The 20,764-nt window shown below is 44.2% G+C and overlaps 1 protein-coding gene across 1 annotated transcript in view; it reads right to left on the bottom strand.

Annotated features, from left to right (window-relative positions):
• LOC119141008 (netrin receptor DCC-like) overlaps nucleotides 1-20,764 on the bottom strand; it is a 171,522-nt gene that overhangs the window by 27,759 nt on the left and 122,999 nt on the right. Inside the window, exons 5-6 of the mRNA XM_037372663.1 lie at nucleotides 17,021-17,175; nucleotides 15,339-15,459 (exon numbers count right to left, since the gene is read on the bottom strand). Coding sequence (XP_037228560.1) covers nucleotides 15,339-15,459; nucleotides 17,021-17,175 — 276 coding nt within the window. The remainder of the gene's footprint in view (nucleotides 1-15,338; nucleotides 15,460-17,020; nucleotides 17,176-20,764) is intronic.

Below are 20,764 nucleotides of genomic sequence, written 5' to 3'. Positions count from 1 at the left end.
CATAACCACAGCTATGGGGTGCCCATGGTCCCAAGGTGGTGGCACGGCCACCTCTACCCCCTCGGAATCCGAGGGACACTGCCCTGGGGGATGTCCTCTGGCAGCTTGTTGCTGCAGAGGTGGCTGCCATAGCAGGAGACCCCCTGCCTGCAAATGAAGCCAGGAATGGGGCCCCATGTGCAGGATACCCTGCAGCGTGCCATCCTCTCCCCATAGCCACAGCGCCAGGGATGAATTTGGACTACACTTGGCATCATTTACAGGAATAATTTAAAAAGAAGAAAAAAAAAAAAGAGAGAGAGAGAGAAAGGGTTGTTTTTTGGTTGTTTTTTGCACCAAATGTTTTGTGGGACCACCGTATCCCATCTAGCACCCCTCAGCAACTTGCAAACTTGACCGAGAGCATGGAGATTGGTTTAGAATAAGCCACAAAATAAAACATTACAAACTCCTCGGTGGAAAATTCTCCCAGTGGAAGAGAAGCAGCGGGCAGGCATCGCCCCATCACATCTGCTAGGACTATCAGCCCAAGGCTCCATGCCCAGGGGAGCGCAGAGAGCACTCCATCACTCCAGAATCAATCCCACCTGCTCCATCCTGCCCACAGCCACGTGCAAACTGGGATTTCTCCCAACTAGCGTGCTGGAGTCAGGGCTGCACAGCCCTGCTCCCAAAACCAGCCAGTGGAGATGGGCAGGTCCTCACCCACTTCCCTCCATCCCATGTTAATTAGGGACAAAACCCAGCTGAAGCAACTGAACCACTGGCTAAACCAAGCCCCCTTTAGAGAAGATAACACTCGGACTGTAGTTTCCTTGTTTATACACAAATTTCAACATAAAACCACCCCTCACATGCTGAAGGCAAGGCTTAATGGGATTTCAGTTCCGAACGGCACAGCGTAACTACAGTAGTGCAAATATACAAGATTACATATGCAACATTAATTTTTATATGGCTTTCGATTTCTGTGAAAAAGCTTGGTTTCAAGTCAGCGTTACATTAAGCATGCCTTCAACACGCTAGGAAAAATACCTTAATTTTGGGATATAAGCAGGTTGATTTTGCTTTTTACCAGCGTTGGGCAATGACGCAGGAAGGTAAATGTCACACAGCTAGCACAGGAACATAGTCCTGCAAACACAACAACAGCAGTAAAATATAATAAGCCAGATTCTAATACAATAAGCAACATAGCAGTTGAAATCCAAGAGAGTTGTTTTCATTTTGAGCAACTTCACATCAGAATAATTCAGGCCAGAAGTGAGAATAATTCCTCCTGGTAGACTGGCTATATGTTGCCATTGATTTTTAAGAAACACATATAGCTAACAGTATCTTTTTTGTCCCCGTTACTATTTTTGACTTCTCTCGTTTCTTTGCTGGATTTTACTTTGAAGTCCATCCATCTGCCCCCAGGCAGACAGTTACACCAGTGGACCCTGGCAGATGCTGGTCGAAAATTTGCTCTTCATGACATTTAGTGATGGACACCATCAGAAAGGTTGGAGCATCGTGGTCCTCTGCACCCTGAATCCTGCTGCCTGCCATGGGGTTTGGAGAGCGAATGATGTTCTTGACTTTTCCATTACTGTCTGCAAATTTGCAGACTGGGATCCTGTGTGTTCTCACTCATTCATTTCCATACCTACATTAAAAGCCTCCCAGTTCTTGTGGTCCTTCTCTGTACGACCCTCTGATGATTCCCAAGGCTTTCCTCCCTGGTGTAGCTCTGTCCCTTCATGGAAGGGCTCAAAACTGGAGACCAGACATCACCCCGAACCCTGGCCAATGCTTACTGAAGCAAACAGCAATTCGTTCATCTCACCACCTTCTCACACTGCACTTTGGCTTTTCCAGACAAAGCTGTTTTCAGGAGGATTCACTTTAATTTCTAATTTTAGATACATACTTTTCTCCAGTCAAAGGTAATGGAAATTAACTTTGTTTTTAATGTTTTGTCATCTGATTGAATTGAAAAATGATTATATTTGATAGCCAGGGTGCAGACAAATAGTTATGCATCTGAGCTCCAGGTCTGTGGGGAGAGTCCGGGCAGTTCCCACCACTGCTGGTGCACGGGGCAAATCATGGCCGCTGAAGGGAATCTATAGAATTTAACATCGCCCTAATTAAGCCATTAAACTCAGCAGGTTCCATCTGCCTTTACCTTGGTGTGCCAGATGTTTTTGGCCCATAGTGATTATTCCCCATAAAAGAGAAAACGGAGTCGCACATCGCCAGCATGGGGGATGCAGGGTCAGGCTCTCCATGCCCTACCCATGCAAACCACGCTGTTAATTGTCCTATTGCTTGTAATAATTACAAAAAGGCAACCACCCCCACCTGATTCTCAGGCTTCTTACCCAATTCCTGTTTCTTCCCAGGGTTAACAGCTGTGACAGACACTTCAAAATTATCTTCCACTCTTCCACACCACTAGATTCGCAAAATTTCACTTGATTCAACTGAAACCGCCGTTGTGGATGTTTTAACTGACAAGAATCATGAACAGCTGTTGCTACCTGAAGGATAGACACTAACTTTTGGCAGGGAAAATCCTGCCAACTGTTTCCGTAATGAAATTGTTAATCTCTCTGAACAGCTCAGAAATCCAACACAGGTAACTTACAAATAACGGGGCAGGAAAAAAACCAACCAAGAACACCAAAGCAAAAACTAAGAGGTAAACAAAGGATATCTAAGATTTTTTTTTTATTTTTTTTTAAACCAGGATTAAGGGAAGATAAATGTAAGGATATTAGAAGTCTGAATTCCTTGGAAGCAAACTAAGGCATTGCTCTTAACCACAGCTTTGGTCCTGGAAGGAGATGGACTCCTTACCAGGTGGCCACCATAAACCAGGACCACGGCCACCTAAGGTCAACATGGGTGAGCAAAAATCTATCAGCCTGGAACATTAATGCCCAGAATAGCAGATCGTATAGTAGTTGATTCAGCATTCTTCTGCCACGGGGTGCTCAGGTAGGGAGCAAAGGGTCCCTCTCTGCTCCTGAAGATGGGAAGGACACAATGAGGGGCATCCAGTTTGGTGGAGGAGCCCTTGGGGCGGCCAGCAGCAGGCGAGGGGCCTGGGGGAAGGAGGAGAAATGTTGGGGCAGCCCGTGGACCTGCTCAGCACCCTTCAGGAACACCACCATGCCCTGGGGTCTGGCTGTTCCTTTATTTCCCAGCATATGCATAAATAGCCAGCGCACCTCTGAACCATCCCCTGGCTATCAGATTCCTTTGTCGTCGCAGGGGCAAAGCAGTTGTAATCTAAAGACAGTATTTTGAAGATTTTTTCTTAAAGGATCCTGCCCACAGAGATGTCACAAGTTTGAGAGAAACAAAAAGTGTATGGGAAGACTAAGTACATCCCCTCCTTCCTCCCTATTTTCTCAACAGATGATGCTGCAGAAGGATGGAGAGGACAGAAATACGTGTATTTTTAGTTTGGGACAAAAGGAGAGAGGGAAATAATTCTTTTCCACAGTTTCCCTTTATAAAATACTCTTTTTTTTTTTTTCTCATGTCAATCCTGATTTTCTTGTATGTGCTTTAAGAGCTTTTTGAGCTCTCACTTCCCCCCTACACCTTTTTTTAAAGAGATTTTTTTTTTTTTTAATGGAGGAGCTAGATAGATGAAATCCTGGAATTCCAGCACGTCCGTTCGAACCCTTGCTGTGGGTTGAGCAGATCTGCGCTGCTGGGAGGAGAGGGCTCATCCTCACACTGAAGCTGTCCCAGCTCTAAAGTAGCATAAAATAATTAACCCCTCACTGAACAAGAGACCAGGGGCGAGGGCAGAACTCTTCAGCAGGGCTTTCGGAAATTCAAGGCCAAAAAACCCTTGTGCATTTCTTGAACCTAGTCTTTGCTCAAACCAACATTTCTTTCTGTAGACGGGAGCCCGTGAATATGGAAGGAAACGAACTGGAAACACCTTTCACCCCAAAATCCGCAGCAGGATTAAGACCCCTCTCGTGGGATGACAGGTTCAAATCCCAATAGGTAGAAGGACAGCACTGCCATACACCGCACGCGATGGCTGCAGTTGAGATTCTGGGGGAAATATAATGATATAAAAGAATCTGCAGAAAGAAGATGCACGAGTAAGAGAAATCCTTTAAAGTGAATCAAGATAATGCGATCGTTTTTGTTTTCTTTTTTTCTTGAATTTCAACAGGCTGAAGGGACAATATCTTAAATATGAAAATAAGGTGTTTGCTAGCAAAGTGTTCACCTGCAATGTCACGCAGCAGAGATGTGCCATCAGCTTGCAGACACAGCTCAACCAGACCAGCAGGACAACTTCTATCAAATGAAACCCTCGGACCTTTCAAAATGAACATCTACCTTTGCAAGGAAAATTACAGTAGATAGGGAAATTGATCCTCATCTCCACTCCGGTCGTACCAAGTAGTTGACTTCTGCAGATCTCTCTTTGTGGTCCTGCAATTTTAGCCGGAAGCAGACGTGTTTGAGGGAAACGGGACCGTCACATCATCGGCTTTACGGGGCCATGGGTAAGAGAAACCCTCTGCTTGGAAGTGCGCCCGGGGTGCAGCGCAGCGCTGGCTCCCAGATGTCCACGCCAGGAAAAGTGTCCTTTTTTCCCTGCTGGAGGGGCCAGCACATTTAATTTTGACAGGACCAATTTCAGAGTACATGCTCCAGGACAGCCAGTGGTAACTTTTGATGGCTTCTCACCTTGGCCCTCTATTCCTCAGAGAATCGGGGTGTTTTCTGAACAATAATGGCTCTCACTGTCGCCAGCCACCCTTCCCCAGCCCAATCTTCCACTCCCAGGGAAAGGAACAGTAAGGCGAGGATGCTGCTGAATATAAATAGGAGTAAAGCACATTATAATTACAAATCTGGCTATCCAATGTACAGCTCTAAACCCTGAAATGATAGGCTGACAGTGTCATCCCAACCCAGACACCAATTACAATTACATCTAACCAAGGCCACTGAGCCAGACAGGGGAAGGGCTGGATGAAAGATGCACCATCTCAGGGATTCATCTCCGCAACTTCCAAGAAATATTGTTCAGCAAATTATTAGCAAATCACTCCAGCTAAATAACTAATGTTTAAACAAGGGGCACGATATTATTCCCAAATGGTGTGTGGGGGGAATGGTAGAGAAGGAAGATACTGAGGTGAGGAAGGGGGAGAATATGAGAAGCTTGCTTTTATTCCCCCCACCCTGTCACTCAGATAAGACATTTGCATTCCTAGAATAAATGTGCCTGCTTCCTCCCTTCCGAGCTTGCACAAGGCCTTTGTGTGTGTGTGTGTGTGTGTGTGTGCGCGCGCGCGTACACACACATTTTATTTCCCTTATTACTCTCTGATCTGACAGATGTAAACACACAAACAGAGAAAGTCTGAATCAACATCAGAACCAAAAGAAAGGGGGTGGGGCGGGTGGGGTGTACGTGTGGAAATCATCATCTTTGCCCCCCAGCCCATGCTTGGCAGTGTCAGAAGGCAGCAGCACTGCTTTGATCTTAACAAGAGACTTGCTACTCTTAAACTCTAAACCGAGCTTGTGCTGCAAAATCAATCTGTGAGCTCATTACATAAATCCATATTAAACTATTTAGTCTATATTTAACACTATAACAAGGATAGTCAGGGTGAATTAAATGGATTTTATTCCAGGTGGCAAAGAGCCAAAGTTTGCCCTTCCTCGTTTAATTATCTCCCAGCTTTATCTTTTGCAATGCTGAAAAATGACTTTTTGCACATAGGAGAGCACACGCAAACACATGTACACAGGGATGGCACAGCTCTCAGTCTTTTATTGCGGGAGCTCTAGGTGCTAATGAAATCAATATATTCTGGTCTTCAGGGTGATATTGGCAGCACATTTTTTTTTTTAATCTCAGGCATGTGCTCCATATGTCCTCCTGTACCATTGGCCCCAGGTACGAATAAAAGCCAAATGAATACAATATCTAGCTGTTTCCTTAATAGGACCACGTGTCAGTCTCTACACGTTTGGGGGTTGTTTTCCCTAAATCTTTCCATCAGGGAGCAAGGATACAAAAGTTAGCATCACTGACAAATATGCCCAAAGATTCATTTGCTCTTTTCCCCATAAACCAAACACGTTCTGCTATTTTTTACCCTTTCTTATCATTGATCAAATGGCAGAGCTCAGCAAATAGGTTCCTGCTATGAAGGTGACAGGGTAGCGCACTACATAGACAAACCCATCAGTGCTCAGGACTGCAGACAATGCATCCCCTGACCTTATTACTCCTGAACTCTGCTGTGCAACTTCATCCACGCTTCTAAAGGAAACCGTTAACATTTAGGGAAAAAATGAGCACCTGCCACGCAATGTCCAAAAAGAGGAGGTAACTTAAAAAAAATTAAGCTCTCCCTGGCTTGCGAGGTGACATCAAGTGGAATGAAACACCCAGCTATAGGTGGCCAAAGGAGCAAGGCTAAAAGATCATGAAGCATACAGAGGTGAACAACTCCTGCTTCTAGCCAGCATCCAGCTATAGAATATATGCACACCTCACACTTTCCAACGTAGTTACGTTAAGGCCACCTTTGATAAACAGCCAAACTATTGAAGGTTTGGGGCAAAACCTTTGTCACACCAGCAGTTTAAACACCGGTCTCTCTTCTCTGATGCTTTTCTCCCTATTTCTCCCCCCGCTTCCTTCCCTTCAGGTGGTTTAAAAGAAGAAAGGCTAAGAGCACACAGGCTGCTACGTCCAGTAAAGCCCCCTTACAACTTCAGCTGTGGAAACTCAGGTCACAGATGTTTCCCTGGGAAGAAGGGCAGAAGGATCTCAGCCTCTGGCCAACCCTCAGAGCCTCCAGAGGACCACAGATGCTCAGGAATGACCATGGCTTCTCTGAAACTTGCTCCGTCACCTCTCCAGACGTGCAGCAAGCCCCACCATCTGTAGCCTCCCTCCATTCCCATTCCATTTCTTCTTTTCCCGAGTTTGCAAGATCAGCTGTCACTGATGCTCTGTTACTTGAGCGCATGAATACATCGAAGGTCTCTTTTAAAGTCTTAATCACCTGGTACCTTTATAACGAAGAAAGAACAAGACAATCATGCCTTCGCAGCCTACTCAAGTAACCTGTACGTGCCAAGGCCAAAACCCCAACCCCCCTCCACACATAGACCAATGAACAGTGACTCTTCCCCTTTGCGTGTATGAAATTCACTTACATGGACATATGGCTATATAGACATGCACAGCTTCTTCCAAGCCGTGAGGAGCCCGACGTTCCCAAAGCAGGGAAGAACACAAACCCACTGGCCCCTGGAGAGCAGGAGACCCTGCACCAGGCAGAGTGGAGGGGGAGCAGATGCACAGCCACCAGGTCCAAGGGGCAGCAGACACCCGCAGCCTCGAGGCTGAGGCTTCCCTGACCTCACCTCCCATTCCAGCTCCTCCAGAACCGGACTTGGCATCTTGTATAGATTTTTCTGTAGCGTTACTTTGCTGTGCAATACGTCGCCTTGCTCTCATGAAAACAGAAAACACTGAGGTTATTTACACCAAACCTAAATGAGCAACTCCTCAATGGCTTTTCAGGAAAACCTGGTTTTTTTGCACTTAAAATTCCTCTATGAAAAATAAAGCTTTCTGGTACAGAAGCCTAGTCATTCACACAGTATTTCCAAACCCCCAAATCTCCTTTTCAAGGTTAAAAAAAAATAATAACCAAACAAAAAAACACCCCCAAAACCCAAACAACAAACAACCCCCCCACAAAACCAAAAAAATACTCATAGTAAAGAGTTCCTATATGAATTCATTATGTTTAGCTATCTGCAATCTCATACAGGACTAAAAAGTACATCACTTTCCATATTTATAGCAGAGTCATTTCAGTTCTGCTATTCCAAGAAATTAAATTCTAACAGATCACAAAGTCTTAGAACTAATTGTGCCATTATTCATTCTATCTTGTGATTATTCTGACATTACCATGTAAAGTCATTATACAGTAAGTGATACTTTAATTAACACCACTTAAACCCTAATTGTATTCCGGTTTCCCATGATTATTATTTATCAACATATATCCTTTATTAACGACAAAAAAAATCAGGGTAATGCTGGATTTTAAATGGTTAATAGCATTATAGGAGATTATTACTCTTCTCTGCCTTCCCCCCCCCCAATCCACCAGCAAGAGGAAAGACATCCTACTTCATAGCAGGAGACATCTCCTGGTCTCACCACACTCACACAACCCCTCTTTTCCCAGACCAAGGCTTCCCTCTTGCTGAATTTCTCCTGGACTGTCTGAAATTTTGCCTCCACTGCAATTTTATTCCGTCAGGGGAAAGCAGAGTGACTCCAGCACGGCAGCTCATCTCCTGAGCTTCACAGGAGACTGTGGTGGTGCAGAAACACCGCTGCCAAGTTTTTAACTCATCACAGCTCTTACAGAACAAAGCCACCAATTTTTCAACCATTATTCGAAGACAAGATCAAGCATCTCTAAATGCATCTTTCCGGAACCTGTTGGAATTCAAGATTTCCAGCAACATTCCCTAGATAAACGGAAAGCAGAGCCAGACACGAGCTCATGAACCCAACTCATCCTTTCCTACACCCCATGGCCAGCTGAAAAATATACCTAGCAGATGGCTACCTAAGCTGTGCTGTAAGACCTGCAAAACTGGACGCTCCAAAAACCTTCCAAGAGAATCCCTTTGGAGTGCATCTATCTAGAGGTGCCTTCTAAGCACCTCTGCTGGTTTTAGGGTGGCCCTTCTATACCAACTTTTTTTGAACTCGCAAAACATTCCACTGATTTTGCATTTTTGCATATGCCTGCTATAAATCCCCAGTAAGGCATCATAATATTATAGGAAAGACCACCATAAAAGCATACAAACCAAATTTATTCTTACTATTATCAGGATGATTACTGCTTATGCAGTGCAATAAATATGAACAGCTTACCAGTTGGGCATACCAAAACAAAGACGCTCAATCTCATTTCGACACAAAAAATCCTTGATGCCACGGTTCAGGAGGTTATTCTTCTCCCCATCCCTGGGCATCACATGCTCTTAGGGCTTTTTGCTGCCAGTAGTTTCCCCTGCAGCACCAGCGGCAGGGCTCCAGGCAGGGTGACAATAGATATAGCACATTAAATTCCTCCAAGGCCCTGAGCCACTGGGGCTGTCATCTCGCCTTTGGGAATAAATGATCACCCTGGAGTCCACGGCACTTCATCCTTGGAGCTGCATCCCATGGAAGGTTACACCTCATAACCCTAAGGGATATTTACACCTTTGTGCCACTTCTTGCATTTCAAAGCATCTTAAATACTTGGGGCTGTCTCACAGCTAAGTAGAGTGCAGCTTTTAGAGCACAAACCCAGCGATGGGTTGCACGCCATAGGATATGTCAGGGGAAACCCTCCTGCAGCTACAAGCAGGCTTGGAGGGTGCTGAGGCTGCTCAGATGGTGCTGGAGAACCTCGTGCGATGGAGAATGATGCTGCAGACCAGGTCCCTGGTCCCTCCCTGGTCACAGCACCCCGGAGCCGTGCACTTTTCTCGCCAAGATCTACCTGGCAATGCCCAAACCGGAGGCAGCGAGCAAGCCATCAAGCTCAGCGGGGCAAAGGGTCCCTGGTCCAGGGCAGGAATTTGTCCCCACACACTTTTATTTAGCCAAAGTCCATACAATCAGTGGAACTTGCACCACGTGCCTCAATAAAGCTTCAGGTAATCAATACATTTCCACATCCCAGCAGAACTAACATTTTCTGTGTTCAAGAAAAAAAAAAAAAAAAAAAAAAAGTAATACATACACAATTCTACTCTAAAATTTATGGGTATGGGTGGGATCTTGAAATAGTCTCTCACTTCTTTCTTCTGCTCTGCCTACGCAGTGCAAAGTGGCTCTGTGAAATTTGCTATTTCTAATTCAGGGCAAAAAGAGCAGGCTGAACAGGGAGCACACTCCTGCTCCCTCCACAAAGGCAGGAACAGCACTGTTAGCACACACACACACATCTGCCCAACCTCCTCCAAAAATTTCCAGTGCAGAGCATTCCTCAGCATTGCTTTTTTACTGGTTTACCAACTGTTAAAAACCCCACCCCCCACCCCCTGTTTTTCCTGATATTTGAAAACACGGCTACTATTTCAGACAAATTTTAAGGCTAACCCCATCAGCAAAATTCACATACAGGGTGTGGCTTTCCAACAGACCTGCCAGGGCTACAAATCTGCAGTTTTAATAAAAAAAATAATAATAAAAAAAAGTTCAGTTTCTTAGCACAGAGATGGATTTTATTTTGTGGTGGGTTTTTTAATGGGAAATTAGAAGTGTTACTATACTATCATTGGAAGTAACAGTAGTCATGGAATTAGTAATTATAAACAATACTAATGAAAATAAAGGGAGGGGAAGTGGTGCCTCACAGAATGTTTTTGTAATAGGGAGAGAGGAAGGGTTTTGAAAATTATTTGAGTCAGCCTCTGCTTCTTCAGCAAAGAAAACCAATTCACAGGTTTCCCAACCCTAGAGTCTTAGACACAAATGCAAAGTCTTTGCGAAGATCTTGCGCATGCAAAAATGTTAAATCTGCTGGTTGCTAAGCTGAAAATCTGACATGAGCACGAGCTACGCAACTTGTAAGTAGAGGAATTAAAAAGAAAGAAGTACGTGACCAGAATGGCGATGTGAATGGCACAGAAAGCTGAGCTCCGAGTCCACCTGCCCGATGGGGACCAGCCATCGAGGACCGCACCACCCACAAGTTCCAACGCTCTGTACCCATCCCTGCCCTCCCTGCAACAGCCATCCTTGGGCATCCCAAACAGCTGGATATGATCTGTGGGCAGACACGCGATCCTTCCTTCAACTAATTCTGGCACTGCGTCCCTCCTTGCACGGCAGCACCAGCAGCCCAGGTGCCGGTTCGGGTAGCGATGCCACGCAGGGCATCGTTTTCTTTGTCGCCCTGTTTGCCAAATTAGCTACCACTCGTAACGCCAGGAGCGACGCCTGATTTACAGCACTTTTAGCAGCCTCCAGGAGAGAGCACCTGCCTAAGCCGAAGATTTGTCGAGCAAGGAATTTATTGCCGGAACATCGCTAATAATTATCCTACCTTACACACAAGTTGATTACTACAGGGCTGTCTTTATCTGATCTCTCACCTACTAGAGTAAAACAATCCTTCCACATATCTCGTGAATATCTGAAGGACATTTCTGCGAGAAGCCACTGGCATAAATCAAATAACTGTCTGGGAGCTCTTTATAGGAAGATTTTCCTCTGGGACACTCTCCTCATCCAAAAGTTATGTGTGTCCATCACTCACCACCACGCTGTTCTCTATTCATTTTCTAGGTGTGCAAATAACAGGGTTTATACAGTTATAAAAATAAGACAGTCAGCTGAAATCTCTTTCATCTGCTTTTTCTTGCTGAGAATTTCTTTCCCAATCCACGTAACCAGAAGCACACACGGTAAGGCTTTATTCGGGGTACCTGCTCAGTGTGACCACCCGTTCCTACAGATCGCAGGGAGCCCATCGCCCTTTAGCAGAGCCAGGGAGCAGATGCAGGGGAAGCCAAGCAGTGGAGTGGCCTGAGAAACCCTGAACGTGTGCGTTGGAGATTTAAGGATTTCAGTTCTCCCATCTGGCTCATCTATTGCTTTGTTTTTTACAGAAATAAGAAGCATTTAAAGTTGCTTTTTTTTTTTTTCCTTTTCTTTTCTCCCCCATTATAAAATAGTGAGCAATCTCTTCCTAAGAGGATAACATTATGGTTGGTAATGCGAAAGAAAGAAAAAAGGAGATACAATCACAAGCACCTTTTCCCCAAAGTCTGCTGGAATCCACAAATGTGCTTTGATTTATTGACTACAGCGTCTATTGCAGCCCATCTACCACCACGTACTTATTTTACTCTGAGTTGTAATGCACTAAGTACAATGCCTCTCCAGTCTTAATCTCAGTTTAAAACGACAGAAATTTGGTATTTCTCAGGGAGCTTGTTGGCTTTTTATAGCCTAAGCAACACATACCAAAATAGTTTTGAGCATCCTATAGCCACATCCGAATACTAAAAGTGGAAGCTATTATCTGTGTGAGCTCAGAGCCTGTTTGGCTTTCACTTCTCATTTCATTATCATCTAACTCTAATTTAGCACCACAGCCTTTACAAGGGGTATATTTGATCTCAATCTGAGCTCATTTATACTCACTTTAATGCCAACTTATGTGCTGCTACTTCAGGTCCTACAGTTAAAGGTGCTCGGCAGGGGACGTGAATCCACACATCTGTGTAACAATAGGAGCAGGAACACCCAGACGGGTTACAGCCCTCTACTCAAATAAAACTTCCACTCCCACCCCCAACACAACATATTTAGCCCATTGGATGGTCCAAATTATTTGTAATAAATAAAAGCAACTACCTCTAATTTTATGAATGCCACACACGAAAAAGAAGTGGTTAGTTTTATCCTGATGCAAATTGGGGGTAGAAATCACCATTAGGGTAAAATCATTATTAGTTTAATAAAGGGTTGGTTTGACCCCACCTTGCAGAAAAAGGAAGCTTGGAGAAGCCCTCAACATGTCTCTTTTTACGGCCCTTCTATTAACGGCTCCAGAAAGGGATGATGGCTATTAACGAGTATATTGAAACTTCCCTGGGCTCTCCTCAAAACGCCCACACAGCCGACGTGGGCTCTGGGGGCTCATCGCCTGCCCCGGGAAGGGGGGAGCCCCCACCAGAGCCCAGCTCCCCAGCAAAGCTCACGCTGAGCATGGCCCAAAGGATCAAAGCAGAGGGGGCTGAGTCCCTCCCGCCACGGCCAGCGCCCCCCCCCCCCCCCCCCCGCCCCGCCTCATTTGTATTTAGAGCTGGCTTCTCCACCATCTGTGCAGGCTGGCCCTCCCTTCATCTCCCAGGAATTGGAGTGGCATTGTTTGAAGATCTGATTAAATAGCCAGAAAAAAGTAATCCATCACTTAAAAAGGAAAATGGAAACAGTTTACAATGGTGTCCCGTAGCTCTTTAGGATTTTCTTTTCATTTTCTTCTATTTTAATTTTAATCCAATGCCAAACACAATAACCACCAACACTGAGCGTATAATTTACTGACAGCATTTCACTTGCAATGACTAGCTGGGAGCAGCAACGAGTTATCACTTTCCCCAGGGATGATCCCAGCACCAGATTAAACCCCGCTGCAGCAGGGGCTGGCCGCCTGCTCCCTTCAGATGTTCATGCAGGTAAATATAATCCAAGTGCACGGACCAAATGTGAGATTCAGCTTAAAAGCAAGCAGAAAGAGAACAAACAAAAAGCTAAAGCAAAACAAGTGCGTCTCCCATAGTGAGATCTGAAGAGGAACAGGCTGGTACTGAGCAGGATGAGGATCCCAGCCAGGATCTCACCGACATGACATGAGATGTGTTTTCTGCCAGCGAGAACCAGTTTGTAAGTGCCTTCTCATTTTTAAATTCGTCCCTAAGGGAAGAAAACTTCATCGTCCCCTCTGGTGACCCCAGGGGGAAATGCCCACCTGGGCAGACGCTGGGCTGCACCGGCTGGAGGGCACGTTTGGAAGCAGGAACCCAAATTAGTATCTGCCCCTCCATCCTGGTACCCAACCACTGACCTCAGGCAGCCGATGGTGCTGAGGAGGGAGCCCAGGCTGCGGGGTCACACTAGCAGGAGGAGGAGAACAATGATGACTCTACAGACATTACACTTCTTCTCTAGTTCCCACCCCTCCTGACTCTTCTCCGACTGCTTGATGGGGACCAGCACAGTTTCACGGCTGCAAAGTGGGATGAGCACCTAGGGGAGAGGGGCTGAGAGGTGTTTGAAAAGTCCCCAGTTGCCACTGGAGTTGCTTTCATGCAGTGGAGAAAGGAGAGAGAGAAGAGAAAGAGACCAGGCTGAAGGAGATGCTGAATCTCAAAGGAGAAGCAATAAGAGGGACGTGAGCTTTGAAGACAGGCAAAAATCCATGTTCAACCATTCATTTGGGACCAAGACAGAAAACAGAGGGAGAAACCTTAGCCCTGGTCCCATTTCAATCTGCCTTAAGCATCTGCATGGAGAAGGCATCGCAAACTGGGAATCTGTGGCTTTCAGTGGTCCTTCCTCCTCGCTTTTGCCTAAAGGTGGTCTCAGCCACATGGTACCACCACCTCCCCCAGTACTGCCTGGAATCATGCTGGATAATGGTGCCCATAAAGGAGCAGCCCACAGGACTGGACTTACATGGATCTCAGCCAACATCCCTGTTCAGTCTCCAGCCAGAGGTTGATGATGTTTATTTACCAGGAAGGTGGGCCATGGCCATACCTATTTCTCTATTCCCAGATGGCCAGCTTTCTGGCAAAGCTCTTGGTGCTGATGTCACATGGAAATTTTTCAAAGGATTTCCCAAAGAAAATCTACAGTCCAAGCTACTGGCCTCGTTAATCGATCTCAGCCAAGCTGTCTCCAGCAAGTGTTTGTGGGCTACCAAGATTCTGCTCTTCCGAAGCCAAATGGGAGAAGGAACCACGCTCCAGCATGTTCTCTTGTTCTCAGCTTGCTGCCACAATCCCTGAGGAGCAGCAAGTGTAACCTGCAGCCCAGTGCAAGTCACGAATCATCTACAACCCAGAAACTTTGAAAGGCTTTTATCCATGTTTTACATCTCGTCTAGCTTCAGATGAAGACATCTTTCTGTTACTTAAAACCCCATAAAGCAGGAAACACTTACGCTGCTGCACAGTGCAGTCCATAAAACTAAACACCTATTAATTTCAGGAGAAAATAAATAAATAAAAATCAATCATCCTTCCAGCACGTAGACACAAACCTTCTCATCTCAACAGTCGGCTGCACTTGATATCCCACTGCCAAAGTCTTCTTTTGCTTCCTCTCTCTGTCTCCTCTTCCCCGAGACAAACGCTCCACAACAATTTAATGCAGAAGTATGTCCGATGGAATTCCCTATCGCTTAGGGACCCCCCCATTCCCTCACCTCACCCGTCTGTGGTCACCTTCTCGTAGTTCAGTGGCACAAAAGCCAACCGATAGATGGGCAAGGCATCGCCGCCGTCTTTCCACGTGGGTCTGCTGGGCCTCCAGAGTAATTTCTAGGACAAGGCCAGCATCTGTAATTGCCCCCGCAATCAAAACACTTCAACCTATCTGGTAGCCTGGCCACGCTCTTAACTACAGCCAGCCAGCTGGAGAAGTAGGAGGGAGTAAAGAAGAGTAGCTGCTCATTTGGGATTTTGATTGTTAATAGCATTAATTACATCTACAATTCTGTATGTCCTTTGCATCTTACCAGGCTCGGGGATGATTAGCTGCGCGCTGGCCTGTGCATTTCCAGCTTCATTTTCAGCTACACACTGATAAAAACCTTCATCTGACTTTACCAAGCCCAGAATCCGTAAGTTGCTGCCACCCTAGAGAGACAGCAAAAGAGAAAGAATGGAAAAGGGAGAGAATTAATTAAAAAACACCATCCAAAGTGTATGTGGATTAGAAAACTTTCCCAGAGCAGCTAGTTCTGTGAAACATGCTCCTGGTATGTAACCTCAGCTCCAGCTCGCACAGCCCCAGCCCTCCGAGGGCTGTAACCATAGGAACAAGCATCTCTCGAGGCCTCATGCTCTCTACGGCCCAGGGGTGAACTCCCGTGCCTGTGGGGACCACCCAATCCCCTGCTCGAGGCTTAAGCTCCAAATCACAGCCACCACGCGAGCACTGCTCGGAATTTTGTCCTGCCCCTTTGCTGCAGGGATGGTTTAAAAGCACTTCCAACTTCGGCATCTTTGAACAAACACTGTTCTGAAGGTCAAATCCTGGAGATCCTCAAGAAAAGGTCACTCTACACTTACTTCATTTGAAACAGACTTAACTTTTAACTTCTGTTAGCACAAGCAGAAACCATTTATGTTGGGTTAAAAAAAAATATAAAATAATAAAACCTCAAGGGAGGGGTATGCTCTGGTTGTAACGTACCTTCCATTAACTACTGAGTGAAAGGATTTTCTAACATCTCCACCACACAACCGTGGCAGCCACAGAGCTGCCTTTCCTTTGGATGGCTTCTGGCTGCTTTCTAATAAGCAACAATGTATTAAAAAAAGGCTGAATTAAAAAAAAGGCTGAATTAAAAAAAGGCTGAATTAAAAAAAAGGCTGAATTTGCTATTCTTTATGGCAGAAGAAATCTATCCTTCATGAAAACCAGGTTAGAAAACCCCCTTTTTTGTGATAGGCAATTCAAAGACATGATGATCATCAATATTCTTTGTTACGAGGAGAAAAATCAGAAAGCGCTGAACCCTGCCACATCCCATGGCCTATGGAAATGTTCACAGTGACCAATGCTTTCGGGGTGGTCCCTGAAGTCTCAGCTCCCTTACAAGTGACACGGCATTCAGGAGAGGCCAGCAAGACCAACCCTTTCAGAAAACACAGCGTAAATTCTTAGCCTATATAATAGTCCCTAATAATGCCTATATAATAGTGGCATTTAAACTATGAGATTGGAGTCCCGGATGGGGATGGGCAGTATGCACGACAACTCTCTTAAAAAAAAAACAAACAAAAAAACCAACAACAACTCTAACCTGTAGCATTTTTAAACCCCTCTGTCCGAGCACTATTTCCTTGGAGAAGCCACCTATTATTTTTGTGCACCAAAGTCAATGGTAAGGAAGTCACTATACATGGCAAACCATGTTATTAGTAGCTACTCGGAGTATAACCTGATGCTTCTTTCTCCCCCAAAAGACCTCGTTCCACCATCACTAAAACCAGGAGACAGTAACAACGTTAGGTTGTGACCTAACACAAGGAAAGTATCACATTGGGATGTGTTAGGAAGCAGCAGAAATTTTGTTTTCTTTGGGAAGACTGATAAGTTTACAAAGGCAACGACTGTATCAAGTATCAGAACACATTTCAGAGCTTAGTAAAAAGATAAAAAGGTCTAAATAAGGGAAAGCCAGATAATTACCACTATCTGAAAATAGTCACTGGGAATGACCACTTCTCCATTCTTGATCCACTCCACCGTAGGCACAGGCTTCCCAGCCACGGCACATTCAAACTCAATATCGGTGCTCTCATAGGCATAAAGATTTGCAGGGCGAATTAAAAACCATGGAGGAACTGCAAAAAAGATCGGGCAGGGGGGAAAGAAAAGTGCAATGAGTGGATATAAATCAAGGCTTAGCAAGTAAATCATTTCAATAAGCCTGAAGAATATTAGACGTAAATAGAAAACACATCTGTAATTCAAATTATTCTCTTTAACCCTGAGCCTATTAAAAATTAAATACTAGGGAAAGCATTTATTTTCTAGAAAATACCCTTAAACAGTTGACGTTAACTTTTTTTTTGCCAAATGAAAGAATGCAAACCTCAATTTAGAAGACAGGGAAGATTTATGTATAACAAAATACATACATATATATATATATATAATTCTCACTAAGTGAATACAGGGGTAATAAAATCACATTCATTTCAGCAGATTAGATGCCAAGTGCATACATAACGAGGTCCTACAAATCCATACAGGGACAAGACAAGTCCAAGAATTTGCAAGTATTTAGAGTCGAGACATTCCCATAGAACCAAAAGGACTTCTGCCTGGGCTTCTGGAAGATGAGGAGATAATCAATAACTAGGAAAACTCTCCTTAGTGATTGGAAGATGAAAAAGGTTGAATTATCTCTGCTGAAAACGAATTCTTATTAAGCCAGCAATTAGCTGTTGCCTTGTATTACTATAATGTATTCACCGTTTTTTAGTATGTTATATGATATGCTAATTTAATTTAATTTCATCATTACCGTAATACTAGGATGATGGAAATTAGCAATTTGAGGAAAACTGCTAATAACATCACATTTCTAATGAGCAGCCCTCATTGTACTGGAAAACACATGCGAAGACACCGCAGCCCACGCACATTCCGCCAGCATCCGCAGGGGAAGGGCAGTCTCGGTTTGGAATATCCATAGTCGCCAGGAAGCCAGAATAAAATTCATTTCTAAATCCCATGCATGACTTATCATTTCAGACAGAAAATCCAATTGTATTTCTGGAGCCATTACTCCCGACATCTGATTATAATATTAAAAAAAACCAAACAACACAAACATCACCCTCTAAATTAAAAGAAGGTGAAGATTGCAAAATAAACTGTACAGAAGCTAAGGAATGTTAGAAGCGGGGCTGCCCTCGCCTCCCTAACTCAGAGCCCAGGTTTGCAAGGATTACAGCACGCTCTTCCATCACACCATCAAATTCTGTTTCTTCGCAGCTCCAGGAGGAACCTGCTCGCCAAAAAGAGCAATTCAGGATTTAATTTCAAGCTTCTTATTTAGTGCTTCATACTTTCTAGTTCTCAAATTTTGTCTTGCAAACAAAATGATTAATTTCCCAGTGTTTGTTGGGGTTTTGTTGGGGGTGTGTTGTTTTTTGGTCCCCTCTGGTTGTTATTTCTACAATACCCAAGCGAGCCACAAATGTTTTTAATCTTGTAGGAGCTGGACACTAAGAGGTGCTAGTAGCCAAGCTACCAGCCAACAGGCAAAAGCACCCCCTCATTTTTCTCCTCTGGCTAGCTATGATTTAGAGCAGCCTCTGTTATGCAGCACTCAATACACCAACGTGGGTTTTTTTCGCACATCAGACCAAAAACTCTCATTAGGGATGCAGAAAATGAGAAAAACAGGTGCAAGTTAGAAACGCGTGGTGTAAGCGACCAAACCCGTGTCCATCAGGAATCCGATGGCAGGCATACAGATAAAATCGCGTTCTTCAGTGTTTGCATCTCACCACCTTAACTACAGAATTTTTTTTTTTTTTTGCTTTAGTGACAATAGTTTCTAAGCTTTAGAAATAAGCAGAGCCCCAGATATCATCACCTCTTCAGTCACATGCTCCCAATTAATCCCGAGTGCTCTCCAAACAAATGAGGCAGAAATACTTTTGAGAAAATGAGATTTTGTTTAGAAACTGTTTATAACACAAAACCCAAGCAGATCAAAGCCAGATGGCAAAGGTTTTTATGTCAGCATCTTATGTCACACTTAAAAAAGCACCTGCCCCAGGACCCTCCTGCACTGTTCCCCCATCTTCTCTATTCCTCTTCCAGATCCGTGTCTCCTTCACTGTATATTTAATAATTGCAGATACCTAGAAGCTCCTGATCCAGTTCAGCTCAAACCCAACTCATGCAAATTAAAACTGATGAGGTGTCCTGATTAACTTAGCTGCCTAATTGCCTATCGAAAGGGCTCAGATGGATGTGTGCGTTCGGATCAGGAATGCTCCAGGCTGGGATGCTCTCGCTCTGCGGCCAGACAGGCATTCAACTGGGGTCTCCAGACCACGCAGCCACAATACAGGAAATTTTGTAGATGATTTTTCAAATAAAATATCACTTATAAGGGAACATGGGTAACTAAGATGCTGATCAAGAGGTTGTTAAAAAATAGCGTCGCTTACGCCAGAGATACACAAAAAGAGGTAATTTAATGGCCGAGCTACAAAGAATCAGCAGCGATAATATGCCTCCAAGAAAACGTAATCAGCTCTTTTGGTAAGGAAAACATGAAAAAAAAACCACCTTTAAGATGGAATCACATTCATATGTTAATTTCTAACACTTTTTTTTCCTTTTTTACACTAGAGCCCTAGCATAATTTATTCAACAAACTCACATAAACACAAAAGTATCTACGTAGTTTAGGAACCATGCAATCTTTCACAGCTCTGACAAAATTATAAACTACTCAATCTTCATTACCGTGGTTTATTGCGATGTCATCAGAAGCCTACAATTAATTTATAGACTTGTAACTCTCAGATTCCTGCCAGTTATTCTTTATGACGCGCCCGCTCCGGGACCCTGACCCTGCTTGCCTGCAGTTTCTCATTCCCTCCACCAGAACTGTTGCTCCTCTCCCCCCATATCTCCCCCTCCCCACCCCCCCTTTTTTTTTTAATTGCTGGCATTTTTATAGACTGCTAGAAAGCTTGATGCATCCTTTTTTTTTTTTTTTTTTGTATGGTTTATGTTCAGTATAGGCATATCTGGGTGCTGAGTTTCATACAAAATAGTTGTATTTAACAACTGTAATGCTCTCGCCAGCATCATTCCCACAGTGGGGGGGTGCACCCTGTGTTTTTCTTAAGGTCACCATTAAAGCCAGTAAATTGCATCATTACTTTGTTGCAAATTATGCAGTATTAAATACAGGTAAGAGGCCACCAATACAGGTAACGTAACACCCTAAAGCAGGCAGATGTAACACATTTAGATGGGAAATATGTATGCATATATATATGTGTGTGTAAAATGTCAAGCACTATAAATATACATTCCATAAATATTTTATATATCAATAAATGTCAGGTGCTGCCATATTTGCTCTCTCTCTGTTTTTTCTCAGTAGTGAATATTTTAAAGGTGTGAATATACGAAGAAGGCTGGTGAGGTGGGTTGCAAAGGAAAGAAAAATACATGCTGTTTTCAGGCTCCTTCTAATTATATTGTGGCAATATAAAACGGTTTAAACAACCTGCAGACTCTCCGCCCCCCCAGCTTAAACCACTTCACAGAATTTTTCTTTTGATTTTCTTAAAGTATTTTTGTTTTCTTCAGAAAACATCTGTGAACTGTTGCAAAGTGGGACTGCAGCGAGATTTTTCCAGAACAACCTTGCAATGTAGGATGCTTATACTG

This window comes from Falco rusticolus, chromosome Z (genome assembly GCF_015220075.1).
Source record: "Falco rusticolus isolate bFalRus1 chromosome Z, bFalRus1.pri, whole genome shotgun sequence".
NCBI lineage: Eukaryota > Metazoa > Chordata > Aves > Falconiformes > Falconidae > Falco > Falco rusticolus.
This window is presented reverse-complemented; position numbering and strand designations above follow the sequence as displayed.